Raw genomic sequence first — 18,998 nt, forward strand, 5'->3', positions numbered from 1 at the left:
ACGGCCGGGCTGGGACAGGGTGTGCTCGCAATCTTTGGCCGACAAACAACCGGGCCACTCGGGTGGTTTTCTGCCTCCGGTAACAATAGAAGTTTTGCTGAGGCCCAGGGAGCGTCTACAAAGTGCTCTCCTCCGAGAGCGAGGCGCTGCGAGCGGCCCGGCTGGCTTTTTGGCGGCTTTTTATCTTTGGATCCAGGCGAAGCCACTGGAGGGGCAGGGCAAGACCAAGGTCGGAGTCAGTAGTAGCAGCGTTGGGCTGTTCTCAAAAAGGGAGGTGATCATGTGAGATGAACAAGTTGAGGTGCTGCAGGATAACGAGGTTTGGGGTGGGGTGGAGACCTCCATCCATAAAGTGGGCAGGGAGGACACCAGGGGCCAGTGACCTGTCTTCCAGCCAGAGCCCTATTGAAAGTCCTGCTGGAGAAGGGAATCAGAAGGTACAGACAGGATACTGTGCACTCCCTGAGAAAGTTCCTTCCTTTTTGTCTTGACATCACGTATATATTATATATATATATATTTTAAATTTTTGGCTGCATTTGGGTCTTCATTGCTGCGTGCGGGCTTTCTCTAGTTGTGGTGAGAGGGAGCTACTCTTCATAGGGGTGCGTGGGCTTCTCATTGTGGTGGCTTCTCATTGCGGAGCACGGGCTCTAGGCGCGCAGGCTTCAGTAGTTGCTGGGCATGGGCTCAGTAGTGGTGGCACATGGGCTTAGTTGCTCTGCGGCACGTGGGGTCTTCCCAGACCGGGGATCGAACCAGTGTCCCCGGCATTGGCAGGTGGATTCTCAACCACTATGCCACCAGGGAAGTCCAACATTATATATTTTTAATTTTTTTCTTTATTTTTATTTTATTTTTTATTTTGGCCGGCACCGGGCAGCATGCGGGAGCTTATTTCCCTGACCAAAAATCCAACCCATGGGACATCCAACCCATGTCCCCTGGGGTGGAAGCGTGGAGTACTAACCACTGGACCGCCAGGGAATTCCCATATCTTGACGTTATATTCTTGATCCATCCTCTTCTCTTGTCTCCAGTACTGCCCGCCAAGACCAAGCCAGGCAAGCCCCTCTCATCATATACACCATAGCCTCTAGCTAGGCTCCCTGTTTCCTATAGTCCAGGCTCTGATTTACTCACTGTGTGATCCTCGGCAAGTCACTTTACCTCTTTGTGCCTCGGTTTCTTCATCTATAAAATGGCATCATAATCATTCTCATTGTTATGAGGACACAATGAGTTAATATATGGAAATTGCTTAGAACAGTTCCCGGCACACAGTAGGTATTACAAAAGGGTTGGTTATGGGACTTCCCTGGTGGCACAGTGGTTAAGACTCCCCACTCCCAATGCAGGGGGCCCAGGTTCAATTCATGGTCAGGGAACTAGATCCCACATGCATGCTGCAACTAAGAGTTCGCATGCTACAACTAAGACCCAACACAACCAAATAAATAAATATTAAAAAAACAAAAAACAAAAACCCAAAAGGGTTGGTTATGATCATTTTTTATTATTACAGGCTATTCTCCACCCAACAGTGTGACCATTTAAAAACCTGAGACACGGGCTTCCCTGGTGGCGCAGTGGTTGAGAATCTGCCTGCCAATGCAAGGGACACGGGTTCGAGCCCTGGTCTGGGAAGATCCCACATGCCGCGGAGCAACTAGGCCCGTGAGCCGCAACTACTGAGCCTGCGCGTCTGGAGCTTGTGCTCCGCAACAAGAGAGGCCGCGACAGTGAGAGGCCCGCGCACTGCGATGAAGAGTGGCCCCCGCTCGCCGCAACTAGAGAAAACCCTCGCACAGAAACGAAGACCCAACATAGCCAAAAATCAATCAATCAATAAATTAATTAATTAAAAACAAAAACAAAAACAAAAACCTGAGTCAGGTCATATCACACCCTTGTTTAAACCCCTGCCCTGGCTGCCCACTGTGCTTAGCATGAAGTCCATGCATGGACTGTCTCCGCGTTGCTAATCTGACTTCAACTCCTACTACTGTTCTCATTACTCATTGTTCTGGCCTCCTTACTACCCCTGGAATGTTCCAAGTGTGGTCCAGCCTCAGGGCCTTTGCACTTGCCATTTTCTTCTGCCTAGGAAGCTCTTCTCATGCTTTGCAGAGCTGGTTCTGGCTCAGCATTCAGATCTCAACTTAACTATTACTTCCTTAAGAGAGTCTTCCTGAATCACCCTATCTAGGTATGTACTTTCCTGTATTTTTCTGTGAAAATACCTCGTTTATTTCTTAGCTATCATTGACTATGTGTTTGTTTGTTTAATATCTTTCTCCCCCGACTAGAATATAAACTTCGCAAGTGGTGAAACTTTGTCTTATTCACTGTTTTTCCCCCTACATCTAGCATAATGCCTAGTATATAGTAGGTGCTCAGTAAATATGATTTGGTTAAATGAATGAATGCGGAAATGAAAAAAGGATTTAGAGTCTCATGAGAGAGACTATACATGGAGATGCCATCCATCTAATGGAGAGTGGATAAGGTCTTTTGGCAACCGCGGCAGAAAATTGGTTCAAGTTGGGACATGTTTTTGAGGTGCCTGTAGGATTGCTTGGAAAGATGTTCCCTCTGCACCTCACACATGGGTCTGGAGTGACCCTAGAGCTGCGTTTTTTGAAGTTTCACCATATATGGGGCATATCCATCAGGATAATTTTTTTTTACAACTTAGTGAAGAGCCAACTCCAGGTGGTTTAAACAATGTGTCCAGAGGTAGGGCAGTCCCGGGATTGGTTAATTCAGTGACTTAACAGCAGCATCAAGGGTCCAGGTCCTTTCCACCCATCACGATGGCACAGTCTCTCCTCATGGGTCCAAGATGGCTGCCATGGCTCCAGACATGGAGTCTTCGTGCAACATCCACAGGTCAGAAGAACAGAAGAGATCCTTTTCTTTTCCTGAGTCCTGTTCTAAGAGAGAGGAAGGGACTTCCCTGGTGGTCCAGCGGTTAAAACTCTGCTTTCCCAATGCTGAGATCAGATTAATTCAAAAGGCTTCCTGAAGGGATGGGGGTGTTGTGGCAGGATCTTTTTTTTTTTATTTTTTATTTTATTTTTTAACATCTTTATTGGAGTATAATTGCTTTTGTGGCAGGATCTTAAAAGAAGGAAAAGGTATTGGTAGGAGAATGTATAAGTCTGTGGCCACCTCAGTACTCCATGGGCCACATCCTCAATCAGATGCCAAATCAATTATTATTTTTTTCTTTCTGTTTTTTTATTTGTTGGATGCTGAAGAGACTGGGGAAAAGGAGTCCTGGTTAGTGTGACTTGACAGGTTTTGTTGTTAGCGCTGAAATCATTAGCCCCCTGCCAACAGCACCCAGATTCTGCTGGTCTGCAGGCTGGAGATACATACACAATAATGCATTTTAAAACATTCTCCAACAGGAGCTGTGACTCATACACATTTCTGCTGGGATGAATAAAAATACCGGGAGTGAAAGATGGATTAGTCACTGGAACACGGTTTGCTTTTGAGAACTGAGTCCCCCACATTTGCCCTTGTTCCTTATTAGCTTCTGAAATTTGGAAACTGAACCCCTAAACTGGTGCCTTCCAGACATGTGGGATGAAGCCTGGTTGGGTGGGTGTGGGGTTTGGGGGGCAGAGGGTGGGCTCAATGGAGCAGGACTGGATGCCGCTGGTGCAACGGTTTGGTCCTATAGATGGTTTCCAGTTGGCTCCTGTTCTGATTGGCCTTTGCCTGGGTTGTTCATTAGGACCACCTCTAAATCAATGCCGTTCGTTCTTTCATTCATTTCCTCCTTTATTCATTCCATCCGTCCTTTGCAAGCAAGGTAGTGTGTTAGTCCAAAAGGGACTGAAGAAAGGAACTTACCAAAGAGTTAAGACCAGGAAACATGACGTAAATGTCTACATAGAGATTTAGAGAAAGGAGAGATCTTTTTTGTCTAGCTCAAGGATTGGCAAACTGCAGCCTGCAGGCTATTGTTTGTATAAATAAAGTTTTATTGGAACACAGCCACACCCATTCATTTACATATTGTCTCTGGCTGCTGTTAGCGCTATGGCAGAATTGAGTAGTTGTGACACAGACTTTAAGACCCTGAAAGCCTAAAATACTTACTGTCTGACCCTTTACAGAACAAGTTTGCCAGCTCCTGATCTTGGGTCAGTGATTTGCAGTTTTAAACAACAGAACCCACTGTAGAATTTTATGAACGGTTATAGGGAGCTCACAGAATCTCAAGGGTGCCCAGGAAGTCAGTCTTGGCAGCCAGGCCCCCAAGAACGATGCCCAAACCACTCTGTGGGACGGCTCCAGTGATGACACTGACACCCCAACTGGCAATTCTGATTCTGGGTGACTGAAAACCAAAACTTCTGCAGTCACTGTCCCCCAAAGATTGACGCGTCTACCATTGCTTTGGTCAGGAGTAAGCAAAATGCATACAGACCCTATGGCTCAGCAATTCCATTTCTGGTTGACAACCTAAAATATACTTGCCCACAGTTGCAAATGGAAATATATATAAGCATGTTTGTTATAGCATTGCTTCAAAGAGTTTGTAGTAGTTTCAATACTAGGAAATGAGTAAGTAGAATATAGTTTTATCAGTTAGGGTTAATATTAGCTATAATAAATAGACCATAAAGTATGTGAAGTCTCAGACCCCACGGACATTTCATTATTTGCTCACATAAGGTGCTCTAAGGTGAACGTTACTTATCAGTGGTCTGTCTCCCCTCGGTGCAGACATTCAGACCCGTACTGAGGGTGGCTCTGCCACCTTCAACACATGGTTTCCAAGGTCACTCTGGGGTCATCATCCCAATCAGTTTAGAAGGGAAAAGAGCATGGAGGAAAGGACATGGGAGAGGTTCCATGGGCCAGGACTGGAGGCCATGCATGGCATCTGCTGGCATCTAAAGCTCCGTTATGTAGCTCCACCTACCTGCAAAGGGTATTGGGAAATGTAGTCCTTCAGTGTGTCCTGGAAGAGGAGGAAACCACATTTGGGGAACAGCCAGCAGTCTACCACTGTGATACATGCACATAATGGAATACTAAGCAATAGTCAGAAGTAATGAGTTATATTTACAAAGAGCAACAAGGAATGGTCTCAAAAAAACATGATGCTGCGTGAAAAAAGTAACATAGCATGAAATGCATAACTGTACCATTTATGTAAAGTTTTAAAAACAATCATAAAACAACACTTTATCTCTTTATATATTTTTTGCTATGTCTATTTGGATACACATATATCCAAACAAATATATGGCAGATGGGTAGAAAGAACACATTTTAAATATACCCTGGTGGGTGTCCCTGGGTGGGGGGGGGAGGAGGAGGAATAGAGATGGGTGATGAAGGCAAAAATAAGTGAAAATGAAACAAAGTAGAGGCCATATTCTGATGTCACTGATGGTGTGCCATGGCCTGAGGAGTGTTATTAACTAATCGTGTGCATTTGAGGTCCAAATTAAAAAAAAAAAGCCGAGGAAGCTTTTTAAATGTATTACATGTATAATGTATTAAATGTATTAAATGAATACAATGTATTCATTGTATTTAATACAATGTATTAAAGAATAAAAGTAATATATATTCATTGTAGAAAATTTGGGAAATATAAGTGTAAAGAAGAAAATAGGGAATTTCCTGGCGGTCCAGTGGTTGGGACTCCACGCTTCCACTGCAGGGGACTCGGGTTCGACCCCTGGCTGGGGAGCTAAGATCTTGCATGCTGCGGGGAGTGGCCAAAAAAAAAAAAAGAAGAAAACAGATACCCGTAATTCCACTGCCCAGATGTAACTACTCTTGTTATTTTTGTACATTTCCTTCTTGTCTTTTTTTGTATGAATATGTAATATATATTGACAATATTAGGATCACAGTCTATACGTAATTTATTCCATGCTTTTCCTCCCCATTTATCCATGTATCATGACCATTTTTCTATTCCATTAAATATACTCTGATAGCAGACTTTTAAAGGGCTAAATAATTTTCCACATTGTGGATATACCATAATGTATGTAACTATTTACCTATTAGTGGGAATTTAGGTCCTTTCAAATCTGAGCTATTATAAGTAACACTGCAGTGAACATCTTTTTGAATTAAAGTTTGTGTGAGTGTGTGATTATTTCTGTGGTTCAGATTCCCTGAATGAGAATAACTTGGTCAAAGGGTATGAATATAGATGTGTACGCTTATTTTTAAGGCTTTTGATGCATTTTTTAGGTTGAGAAATGGAGAACACAGAGAGAAAAGTGTAGAAGACACACATGTGTCTTTATTTATTTATTATAAAGTGAACCTTTGTGAAATCACAACCTAGGGTAAGAAACACAATACAGCCAGGACCTTAATGCCTCTGTACAGCTCATTCAAATCCCAGACCCCTGCTCCCTAGTCTGGGAGAAAAGCACGCCCTGACTTGTACAGTAAATGCTACACTCTTTTCTTTATAGCTTTGCCATCCAAGTGTGCACCTCTAAGTACTGTAGTTTAATATTTTCTGCTTTTGAGCACTGTATAAATGGAATCATACATAATGTGCTTTTTTATATCTGGCTTCACTGGCTCCATATTATATATATTTTTTAAGGTTCTCATTAGTTATCTATTTTATACATAGTAGTGTATATATATCAATCCTAATCTCCCGATTCACCCCCCCTTACCCCACCCCGGTATCCAATACGTTTGTTCTCTACATCTGCGTCTCTATTTCTGCTTTGCAAATAAGTTTATCTGTACCATTTTTCTAGATTCCACATATACGCGATATTATATGATATTTGTTTTTCTCTTTCTGAGTTACTTCACTCTGTATGACAGTCTCTAGGTCCATCCATGTCTCTGCAGATGGCATATTAAATTTTAAAAATTCATCCACACACTGTTGCATGGAGCTATAAGTAAGTCTTTCTCTGCCACAACTTTTCTTTTCTCTGAAGCTGTGTATGTTTTTTTCTCTGCTTCAGTTTCACATTTCTGAGGACCTAAATTCGGGTGGTAGGGAAAGAAATTCCTTTCATTTGTATAGGGCTCTTCATTTTTTTGCAAGCATTTTGGGGTCTGTAAGATTTCATTGTGTCCTCACATTCCCTTGGAGAGCTGGCAGAGCAGAATTCTTAACGTCCCCATTTAACAGATGAGGAAACTAGGCTCAGGACCATGAAGGAATTGACTGAGCTGAGACTGGGAACCTGACTGTTGCTCCATTTCTCGAGGTCATGGGAGACTCCATCACTATGTCCAGTCTTCCTATGAAAGCCAGGGAATCTCAACAAATTGGAAATGGACTCTCTGTAACATCTGTTCTGGCTGCCCCAGCTCTGAATGCTGGTGGGGGCCAGGCCTCTGTCCTTGTCCTCTTCTCCATCCACATGCCCTCCCTGGGTGATCTCCCCCAATCCCATGGCTTTTAACTATTACCTATGTCCTGACCATGCCTACATTCTTATTTCCAGGCTGACCTCCCTCCTGAACCTTGAGATTGCGTCTCTGACTGCCCACCCGACATCTCCACCAGGCTATGGAATTTGCAGTCTCCCATGATCAAAACCAAATTCTCCATCTTCTCCCCCAAACCCGCCCCTCCCACCACCTTCCTCATCCTGGTTAATTCCAAGCCCATCCTTTCAGTTGCTCAGACCAAAAACCTTGGAGTCAAGTTGAACTCTGTCTGTCTTACCCCCAGCACTTCAGCAAACCTATAGGTTCTAGCTTTTTTTTTTTTTTTTTTTTTTTGGTAAGCCCTCTTTTTTTTTTTTTAAATAAAAAAAATTTTTTTTGACTGCGTTGGGTCTTCATTGCTGCATGCGGGCTTTCTCTAGTTGCAGTGAGCGGGGACTACTCTTCGCGGCGGTGCACGGGCCTCTCACCGCGGTGGCCTCTCCCGTTGCGGAGCACCAGCTCTAGGCGCGCAGGCTTCAGTAGTTGTGGCACGAGGGCTCAGCAGTTGTGGCCCATGGCCTCCAAGCCCTTGCACTTGCTGTTCCCTCTGCCTGGAACACATGCAGCGCCTGCTCCCTCACCTCTTTCTTCCAGTTCTTTGCTAAAATGTCACCTTCTTAGCGAGGACTTCTCTCCCCCTCCCCCCTCCCCCTGGGAGATGCTCTTGCCCAGCTCTCCCTGTCATTCTTCTCGCTTTGTTTTTCTCCATAGTCCTCACCACGATCTGGCAGACTTCGTGTTCGACGTATTAGGGTCTTAACTGGCCGTCTCTTTTGCCACTAGAGTGTCAGCTCCAGGAGGGCGAGGACTCCGACATGTTTTGTTTGCTATTCTCAGTGCCTAGAGCAGTGCCAGGCACTCACAGTGAGCTTTCTCCCAGCCTGGAGTCCAAACACGAGTACTGAGATATTCATTCATTCATTCATTCATTTGTTCAATTAATATTTAGGTGTGCCTGGCATTCTTCTATGATGAGGGAAACAAGATTCTCACAGTCCTCTGGCAACACCAGAGAGGTGGCTTGGCATGGATTTAGGGTCAGACACACCTGGGTGACAAAGCTCTGGCCAATCGGGTGAGAATGATGTGTGAAACTTCCGGCTTGGGGGTGTTTAAAGAACCAGGCCTTCCCTTCTCTTCTCCCTTTCTCTTTCTGCTGGTTGGAATGTGGCGCCAGAGCAGCCATCTTGGAGCACACAGTGGATACCACATGTTAAGGAAGTTGGAAAGAACCTGGGCCCTGAAACCTTGAGGCCCCCATACCTGCCTTGGGTTGTTTATGCCTGGGCTATAACATGAGAGAGAAACAAGGTCTGTTTTAAAAAATTCATTACTATTTGGGTCTTGTCACAATGTCTATCTTTATCCTAACTAATACAGCCACCTTGATCAGGCTCCTTTCTGAGCCTCAGTTTTCTCATCTGTAAAAAAGGGACAATAATAACTACCACAAAGGGCAGTTGTGAAAATTTGATGTCACTTCTTAATAGTGCCTGGTACATAGTGAGTGCTCAAAAAATGGTAACAGTTGGTATTAGAACTTTCTCCCTTTCAACGAAGGCTCCAAGCATGGAATTTGCCCAGGAAATTTGGAAGGCAGGCTGCAGTATAAATGGCATTGGAGAGGGTGTGGCTGTTTGTGTTTCTGCTGGCTAAAGAGAAAACCATAAGTTTTCAGTAAAAGTTACTACTGGGATTGCCAGGTGTCTGAAATTGGACTGGGCAGCCCTATTTTTGAGCTTTCAGTCCAGGAAACAACCTGAAAAAAAAAAATAACCCAGACATATAAATGTGTGTCCAGTATGTCTGTTAAAACCATCTGGCATCCCTCGCTGCAGAATTTCAAGATACACCATTCAGGTCAATTTCCAGGCTTGACTAAGTTGTAGAATTTACCCTTTATGCACCAATCTCTTTCTGAACCTTTTTCTTAACTTTTACCCCCAATCCAGGCTTCATGTTACAAATCTTAGATCTTTGCTTCATTGGGAAAGCAATATGGTGGAGAGCAGTCCTCTCTGGGGCATCTGCATTTTAAGAGAGAAGTAGGAAGTGGGCAATGCTTATTTCAAAGGATTGGGTGACCATAATCATCCAAACAGGGATGTTATTAATAATAGTTATCCTGGGACAACAGGTACAAACTGGGACTGTCCCGTGCAAACTGGGGTGTTTGGTCATCCTATGAACAGAAGATTCAGGTCATCCTAGTGGGGAGGCATCTAGGGGAAGGGAAGCATGTCAATTAGGATGCTTTTTGTTTCAAATAAAGGAAACTTAACTGGCTTAAACAATAAGGAAATTTTATTATCTTATAATACAAGAAATGCAGAGGTAGGATGGCTCTACAGTTGGTTAATTTAGGAGCTCACTGACATCAAAGATCCAGGTTCTTTCCCTCTGTCATTTTTGCCATCTTCAGCTGGTCAGCAATGTCCTCCCTCATGGTGTCAATATGGCTGCCACACCTCCAAACATCATGGCGTCACCCAATTATAATAGCTAACACTCAATTGAATATCAGGCAGCATCCTAAGCACTTTGGAGCTATTAAGTATTTTAATCCGCACAATAACCCTGTGAGGTAGGAACTCTTATTGGCCCCATTTTACAGATAGATACATCAAAGCCTGAAGAGATTAAGTCACTTGCACAAAGTAACACAATGGGAAATGGTGGGGCTGGGATTTGAACCCAGGCTGCCGGTCTCCAGAGCTACAACAATGTCCAAAGGCTGGAAAAAAAGAAGGTACCATGTCAGTGGCCAAGCCAGGATTGAAACCAAGAGTCCTAAGCATTTCCTTCTCTCTTTCCTCCGGGCTATATTTCCATTGCTTTCTGGCGGGAATATGATTTGGCAAAGCTCTGGAGCCCTGACTTAATCTGATATCTATTATGTTCGAATCAGACCTTGAACAAGAGCCTTCTGGAGATATCTGCTTCTAAGAGCAAGGCTTTCTTTGGAGAAGTTTTGACTTGGGGAGTTGGGGGTGGCTCCACCAAGAGTAGCAGGAAGAGAATTGTATTTTGGTCTGAAGAAATGAACCCCGGCCTGCATGTCCAGCCTTGCGTCGGGTTGTCCAGCTGTTCTGTCCAATACCAGGGGTATTGGGGCTGGGCCTCTCTCCTCTTCTCAGAAAGCTGCTCTTGGTGCTTGGAATGGGGAAAAGACTCTCTGGGCAGCTGGCCTGGCTTACTGAGAACTTATTTGCATTTGAGAAATGATTGGCTGTCCTGGGCAGTCCGATAACTCAGTTCTCACCTGGCTCGTTCAACTTGGGATGGAAAAAACCACCCCTTGTTTTCCCTTGCTTTATCTTAATTATTATTATCATTTTAAAAAGCAGAGCTTGGGAAGGGGGCGCCTTCAAATCCTGAGCCTGCAGAATCTGAGAGAGTCTCATCAGAGAATAAGGAACTATCTGTCTAATGTTTCCAAGCAGCATTAACTTCTTCCTCACAACTGTGAAACTTATGCAACAGAAACGAAATGGTATTTCCCGCTATTTGCAAAGTACGTGGTAACAGAAACTCTAAAATTGTCCCTGTAGAAGAGAATTTCCCTATCATTACCATTGCTTTTTTTTTCTTGCTGAACTGAGAGCCTTTTTTTTTTTTTTTTCTCCTCCTTTCTCTCTGTTCTTTTGGTGAGTGTTTCCCAGCTATAGCCTATTTTAGGCCCTGCCCTGGAGATAGACAGGAATCTAAGGGCTCCCCACTGAAGATCCTGGAGGGTAGGGATGGAAGTGATGATGAAGAAGGGAGGAGAGGTCAGGCTGACACAGGGATAGATAAAGGAAATCTCCCTGAGCTTTTGATTCCTTAGTCATGTTCGGTTCAGTGAGTTGCTCTGTGCCAGGATTAGCTGGGAGGCAGCCAGCCCTGGACCAAGGGAGTCCCCATTGATCACACCAGTGCTGAGGTCTCTATCTGAGTAATGAGACCTGGGTAGGCAGTGACCTGAGGCAGAGGCCTGGAGGTGCCACCAAACAACTCTGGAGAAGCTGAAAGTATCCGTTTATTTGCTTGCTTGTTTATTTTATTTTATTTTTTAATAAATTTATTTATTTTATTTATTTATTTTTGGCTGCGTTGGGTCTTGTTGCTGCGCGCAGGCTTTCTCTAGTTGCAGCGAGCGGGGCTACTCTTCCTTGCGGTGCGCAGGCTTCTCATTGCGGTGGCTTCTCTTGTTGCGGAGCATGGACTCTAGACGCGCAGGCTTCAGTAGTTGCGGCTCGTGGGCTCAGTAGTTGTGGCTCGCAGGCTCTAGAGCGCAGGCTCAGTAGTTGTGGTGCACGGGCTTAGTTGCTCTGTGGCATGTGGGATCTTCCCGGACCAGGGCTCGAACCCGTGTCCCCTGCGTTGGCAGGCGGATTCTTAACCACTGCGCCACCAGGGAAGTCCCTGTTTGCTTGTTTATTGATTGATTGTTGATTTGGTTACTGTTTTTCTCCTCCTGCTCTGGATTGAAAGCACCAGGAGGGCAGGAACCTTACCTGCTGTGGTCACCGCTGTATCCCAGCCTGGCACATAGTAGGCCTTCAATAAACACTCATTGAATGAATGACAGAAGGAACTTGCTGTCTTTAATTCATCACTGTCTGCTCCCCCTGCTGGAATGATGTCAGCTCCAGGAGGGCCTGAATGGTGTTAGTCTTGTTCACTTCTGCAGTCCCAGAACCTCACCCCATGCCCGGCACATAGTAGGTGCTTGTGGCAGACGCTTCTCTCTTAACAACAGAAGCCCAAGTTGCTCAGGCAGCCATGTCCCAGGAGATGGAGCAGGACTATTCTAAGTTGATGGTGACAACCCTGCTCTTGGTCAGGGGGTATTTAAAGGTGGCCACGTGATCCAGTCTGCCTGTGAAGTGTAAGGGAGAGTTTGCTTGCTGCGGGCTTTGGGGAAAGTTTTCTCCCTCTGATAAGAGAGAGGCACAGAGGAGCGCCCCCTTTACCCTCTTCTTTCCTGCTTTGGAGTTGTGTTAGCAGGTGGTGTGGCCAGTGCAGCAGCCATCTTGTGTCTCTGAGGCCCCAAACTTCGGGAGAAAAGCCACCATGATGAGGATAGCAGGGTGGCAGGTGCCTTGATCCTTGATGATGTCACCAAGTGCTCAACCAGCCTGAGGAGCCAACCTCCTCTGGACCTCTTGTTAAATAAATGACGTCCTATGGTTTAACCCATCAGTAGCCCGTTTTTCTCCTCCTTGCAGCCAAATGCATCCCAACGGATTCAGCACTCAGTCCACAAGTTGACTAAATAAACGCCTTCACTTCCAGAGCGCTTACTATTTGCTCTAAGCACTTCCCATGTACTAACTCAGGAATCTTTGCAACAACCTCACGACGTTGGTACAGTTACGATCCTCAGTTCACAAGTGATGAAAACGAGAGCTTAAGTAATTTATTAAAAGTTGTATTACCTTTCACTAGGGATGGGATGGTGGGGGAGAAGTATCCCAGAGGAATCTGAGGGAGTAAAAGAATGTAGAAGAGATGGGGTGGGCCAGAGGTGGGCTCCATGCACGAAACGCGGAAACGTTAGGCTGGTCTTTTTGGCAGGGCGGGTCAATTCTTGGGTGAAGCATGGGATCTGTGTGTGTGTGTGTGTGTGTGTGTGTGTGTGTGTGTGTGTGTGTGTGTAATGAATATCTCTGAAGTTGAAGCTAATCTTTCTTGGTCACGGCTGGGAAGGGGACTAACATTTGTTGAAAGCCTAATATGTGCTGGCTATCTGTGTCAGGTACTTTGTATCAGTGGTTCTCAACTGGGGGTGATTCTGTCCCTCTGGGGATGTTTGGCAATGTCTGGAGACACTTTTGGTCACATCTGGGGAGGGAGTGCTACTGGCATCTAGTGGGTACAGTATGCCTCTAAATGTCCTACAATGCACCGGATGGTCCCTCACAACTAAGAATTATCTGGCCCCAAATGTCAATATTCTGAGGTTGAGAAACACTGCTTTACATACATTTTTCTCTTACAAAGATTCCCATTTTACAGAACAGGCAACAGGCTCAGAGAGGTGAAGTGTTTTGACCAAGGTCACCCCAGCCAGTTAGATTTGGAACTGGGAAACAAATGCAAGCCAGTTTCATTCCACAGCCAGGGTGCTCCCACTATGCTCTCCCCTTGTGGTCGATAGGATTAATATAAGGACAAGGCAGCTGAGGGTCAGAGAGCTGCTGTGACCAGCTGAAGGTCACAGAGCAGAGTTACTCCAGAGCCCTCTTTCTGAGAACCTCGGGAGCCAATCACCTTTCGGACACAATTGATTCCACTACCCAAACCTGGCAGGTTCATCTACCTCACACGCTTGACTACCTGTGCAGGGGAACTTCAGTCACCCAAGGCCCAGGTCAAATGTCATCTTGTCCAAGATCACAAAGAAACAGAGCTCTGAGAGGGCAGAAGACACCCCACTCTCTCCTTGTGTCCTTATGCACTTGCAGTATTTACCCAGAGGCCATTGGGTGAATAATCCTGGGTGTTCGGAACAGCCTAAAGGATGATTACAGTCTACAGGGGGATATTACATGAATCGGTCAATCCACTGCAGAGACACAATCTCTGGCCCTTGAACAGGGGCAGGTTAGGAACTGTGTAGACAGTATGGAGAGTGGGGCTGGGCTAAGAGAGCTGTTCATACATGCAATATTAATTAATAATAAACATTTATAGAGAAATTTCTAGGTGCTGGGCACTGTTCCAAGAACCCCTATGGATTAACACATAACCCTGTAGGACCCCATTAGCTAGGTACCATGATTATTCCCACTGTAATGATAACGCTGAGGCTCTTGATGTAAGGATACCAGGGCAAGGTCACCCGAGGAAACTAGCAAGTGTGGGAGCTGGGATTTTAACCTGAACAGGCCCCAGAGGATCTTCCCTTCACACCGTCTAGTGCGGCAGGTAAAGACATTTGTCTAGCAGTTTGCTGATTATCAAGGTCACACAGAGCAGCCTAGACTAGAAGCCGGGTTTCCAAAGGCCTTATGGGGGCTGGGGGTGTATGGAAGGAGGCACGGGCAGAGCAGCTGCCACTTGATTAGTGACTGGAGAGCAGATAATAATTTCCTCTGGGAAAGGTTGGAAAGGGCAGGCTCATCTCATGGGGGGCACAGAAGTCATAAAGAAAGAAAAAAAGAGAAGAAGGAAGGAAAGAAAAAGGAAGGGGAAAGAGAAAAGAGGGAGTAAGAGAGAGAACGAGAGAGCTGTGCGTCTTCCTTCCCAAGGTCGTGGCAGTGCCCGAGGGCACCCAAAGGCCTGGGTGTCCCAAAGGCAGGGGCTGGGGTCACCGCTTTCTTCCCGGGGCCGGCGGGGGCGCGCGTGGTGGGGAGGGCTTGCTCCTGAGCGGCTCCGCTGCCAGCTTTTCCAACCGGGTGTTGATTCAGCCCGAGCGGCGGCAGCCGGCGGCCGGACCTGCGTGTTTGTGCTGCGCGCGGTGGGTGTCGCGTGTGTCGGGGTGGGAGTGGCGTAGCCCGCGGCGGACGGGGGGCGCCACGCGTCCGGGCGCGGAGTTGGTGCGTTGGCCGCGGCGGGCGCGCTGCTTCGGACTCTCGGGGCTCCGCGGGGCCCCTCGCGGAAGATTCTCGCCCAAGAGCCCCCGGCGCCCAGCTCAGGCCGAGCCGAGCTTCCGACGTAGCAGCCCAGCGCCGCGGCGCGTCTCCAAAGGGCCCAGTGCGCGCGCGGAGCGCCTCTGCGGCCCGAGCGCGGCGTGGCACTTGGCAGACGCTCCCTTGGCGGCGGGGGGAGGCGGCGGCGGCCTGGCCGGCCGTCTGGGAGCCTCGAGGGCCGGCCCCCTCCCGCCCCTCGTCCAGCCTCCGCGCGCTGCCTCCGCCCTCGGCCCGGGCCGCCCGCCCCCAGTCCCGCCTGCTCGCCCGCCGCGCCATGCGCCGGGCCCGCCGCTGAGCCCGGCCCGCCGGCGCGCCCCGTCCGGGATGGGGTGCCTGGACGCCTGAGTCGCCGCTCGGCGCGACCTCCGCGCGGGGGAAGAAGCCGGTGCCGCGCGGCCGCGCTAGGATGGAGGTGCCTGGCGGCAGCGATCCCAGCGGCGACGGGGCTGGGGACGGTGCCCACCTGGACCCCCGGGCACCCGGCGCCGCTGCGCCCATCTCCGGCCAGTGCGCGGCAGCCCGGGAGTCGGAGCGCCAGCTGCGCCTCCGCCTCTGCGTCCTCAACGAGATCTTGGGCACCGAGAGGGACTACGTGGGCACCTTGCGCTTCTTGCAGTCGGTGAGTGTAGCCCGGGGAGCGCGGGGACAGCCTCCGCTCCGGCCGCCAGCCCCGCTGCGGAGCGCAGGGGCCTCCGGCGCGGGGTGGTCCCCACAACCTGTGGCCACGGCCCCCGGGCGGCGCGAGAATCGCCTCAGACGTGGGGAGGGCGGCCTCCTCCAGAGCTGGGCTGTCGCCTCCCTGGCCGGCCCCGACCCGGGGTCTCCCTCACTCCGTTTCTCCCCACGGCACGCTGCCCTTTTGTCTTTTTCTTTCCCCCTCTCCGCCTTTCAAATAGTTTTAAAATTAGTTACATCCGTGAGGCAGGGTCTCTGGGAGCCAGGCGCCGGGAGCTTGGGTTTCTGCGTTTTTTTTCCCGGGGATTTCTTCGCCACCTAGTGCATCACAGACTACTCATCTAGGACGGACCCTAGAAATCCTAGAGCCCAGAGTCCCTAAGCGCCCAGTAGAGTAGGATAAAACCCAAAACCCGGAGTAGGGACAGAGTCGACAAAACCCTGGGGTAGGACCCCTCTTTCCCACGCACACGCTTTTGCTGGAGCTTGGGGACAGTGGGTTTCGAACTCACGACTCCGAGGTTCAGTCCCATCCTCCCCATCCCCAACTCCAAGTTGCAAAACCACAGAGTCAGATTCTGTAAAATAACTGAGCGCTTATTATGTGCCAGGAGCCTACGTTTGTCATGAGAAGGTTGAACCTTCACAAGTGGCCCATGAAGTAGGGACGAATATTTCCCTCATTTTTTAGATGGGAGAGTTTAGCTCCAGAGAGGTTGAGTAACTTGCCCAGAATCAAACGACTGGTTAATTGGGGATACCGGATTTTGAACCAGGGCAGTCCCAGCCAGTGCTCCAAACCCCTATTCTCGGCTGCATTTCTTTTTTTGTTTCTTCTTCTTCCTTTTTTTTTTCTCTGTGAGAGGGAGGAAGGGGCCACTTCCCTACTCTCCTAGGAAGTGAGAAAAGTGGCTAGGGGGTGGGAGTGGGGTGAGCCTTGCTGGAAATTAGGAGACTCTGAGGTCTTTAATCTCCAAATCTCCTGCTGGGACCTCATTTACTCCCTTCTCTGCTCTAGGAAGTCTTTTAATCCTGGTTCAGGAAGGGCTGGTTGGGGGGGGCGGGGGCGGATGGTGTTTCCTTCAGAAACCCCAGAGCCAGGCTCTACAGCTCCCAGTCTCGGGGGGAAAGAGGGAGACTCTGGCATCCTCTGGGGTCCCCCGTGGCTTGGGGGTGCAGCTGAGGCTGTGTGAGGTCCGAGTTTTAACTCAAGGAGGACAGAGCCCTTCTCTCTGTGAAAAGAGGTGTGTGTGTTGAGGGGTGGATGGGCGGGGAGGAGAGTTGTGCAGAGGCATTGAAAACCATTTGGCTAAAGGACCCTTCTAGAAAGGCCTGTGAGAATGAGGCAGGGTTGGCCTTTCTTTCCCATCCCTCCCTCTCTCACAGTTAAAAAAAAAAAAAGAAAAGAAAAGAAAAGAATCTGCTCAGTTTGAAGCTGGCAGTTTCTGAATTAAAGATGTAAACAGCTCTGGTATCTCTGAGCAACGTCAGATTCTAGGGAACTCCTCACTTCTCCTTCTAGCCACTCCCTGCTTCTCAGTCTGGAAGGGAAAGAGGAAAGACAAGCCGATTTTTATATTAATAGGAAAGAAAATATACGTCTTCCTCCCACATCCTTGCTCTGGATGGTGTGGTGCCTTTCAGAACAGATAGAGATGGCATTTGGGTTAACTGTGGTTTTAAATTGTCCATGTGTAGAGTCTGAGGAAGCTGGAATGATGGAAATTGATTGGAATCAACCATCCTTATTATTAAAGAAACAGGAAAAAAAAGATTTCTCTACTTCCATATTATCTCCTTGACACTTTGAATTTGCTGAGCTCATCAGTTTTGTTTTTGTTTTTTTTGTATTGACCTGTCAGTTTTGAGATGAGCTGGTTCCGACTTGGACGTCTTGGATCACTCGTGCACATGTCCTGGCCTCAGTTTCCCCACTTGTCAAATGAGGGAAGGGGAATCCAGGCTTTCTTTCTGCCTTGTCCTTTTGGGTGTCCCCAAGCTGGTGCCTTGGGGACACCTGGTTGTGTAACCTGACTAGCGGTACCTCGTTTGTGAGCTGTAGGAGACCTCTCTTGTTTGGCTCCATCGGAAACGGTCCCTAAACAACCCAAGATCTTTCAGTTTTGAAAACCCAGGGCTTAGAGCTTCACCAACTGCTAATTACCAAGGCTTTCCATGGCAGCGAGGCTGGCAGCTTGCAGGCTGTGATTCTCTCCTGTCTTCCCACTCTCTCCTCCCAGCCTTTATACTTACTAAGGGCTTGTTCCCGCTCGGAAGAATGCTGGGTAATCCCTCCCTGCTTTTAATTCCATGTGGCAGAGGCAGGTCTCGTAGGGTTGCCCTGGCCTCCTTGTGTCCCTTGTTTTAAGGTCCTGTTGCCAGTAGAAATGAAGCCTTTGGGGTAGACTGAGCATTGTGCGAAATGCAGAAAAGCCAGTTCTAAGTTCCTGCTCTAGAGGAGGGCCAGGTTCTAGTCAAGGGTGGTGAAATGGGTGTTTACAGAAATCCAAGTAGGAGGCTGGGCTCGAGCCAGACTGCTTGGGGTCGGGTCCTGGGGCTGTGTGACCTTAGGCAAGTGGCTTGACCTTTCTGAACCTCACTTTCCTCATCTGTGAAGTGGAGAATGATAATAGATCTTATAGGGTTTTTAAGAGGATAAGTGAGTTATATAAATATATATAAAGCACTTAGAACAGTGCCTAGCAGGTAGTAAGGCATTTCTAAATATTAGTTATTATCATTAATTGTTATATGATAATTAAATATTACAGATGATTAAGATTATAGGATTCTAGCATCTAGCAAGCAGGAGTAGTCAGGGAGGGCTGCCTGGAGGAAGTGAGATATGAGTCAGCACTGAAAGGAGGACAGGAACTCTGAGTGAATTTCCTTTTGACCATCTGCACTCCGGAACCAGTGGTTTTGTTTGGTTCCAGGCCTGGGGCTCTCTGGTTCCTCTAGAATCTCCCCATCATTGCCCACCTCCTTCAGGAACTGGATCGCACCTCCTCCCCTATCTCCGATGGGGACTGATGACTTTGGTGCCGTATTTTGTGTGTTTATTGAAGAGTCATGGAAAGGCAAGGACAGCCCTCTTGTATGGATGCTGGATTTCTCTTGGGGGACCCCATAGAGATTGTGGGAGAAAATGCCCCAGGTTTTGGCTGAACCTTGGATCTCAACATCTAGAAGCCCCGGCTGTGTTGGGTGCACTGTGTATTTTTTTTTTTTTTGAAGATGAGTGGG

General features: G+C 47.8%; 1 protein-coding gene across 2 annotated transcripts in view; it reads left to right on the top strand.

Moving 5' to 3' along the window:
- The first annotated feature begins 14,922 nt into the window (after positions 1-14,922).
- Positions 14,923-18,998, top strand: part of PREX1 (phosphatidylinositol-3,4,5-trisphosphate dependent Rac exchange factor 1) — a 194,532-nt gene continuing 190,456 nt past the window's right edge. Inside the window, exon 1 of one of the 2 annotated variants that reach the window (XR_014236174.1) lies at positions 14,923-15,696. Coding sequence is in view for 1 of the 2 variants with exons in the window: in XM_082362788.1 (XP_082218914.1) it covers positions 15,484-15,696 (213 nt within the window). In the remaining variant the exon portion in view is untranslated. The remainder of the gene's footprint in view (positions 15,697-18,998) is intronic. The other variant, XM_082362788.1, reaches the window with a different exon arrangement.

The sequence above is a fragment of the Balaenoptera borealis genome (assembly GCF_965194805.1).
Source record: "Balaenoptera borealis genome assembly, chromosome: 16".
Lineage (NCBI taxonomy): Eukaryota > Metazoa > Chordata > Mammalia > Artiodactyla > Balaenopteridae > Balaenoptera > Balaenoptera borealis.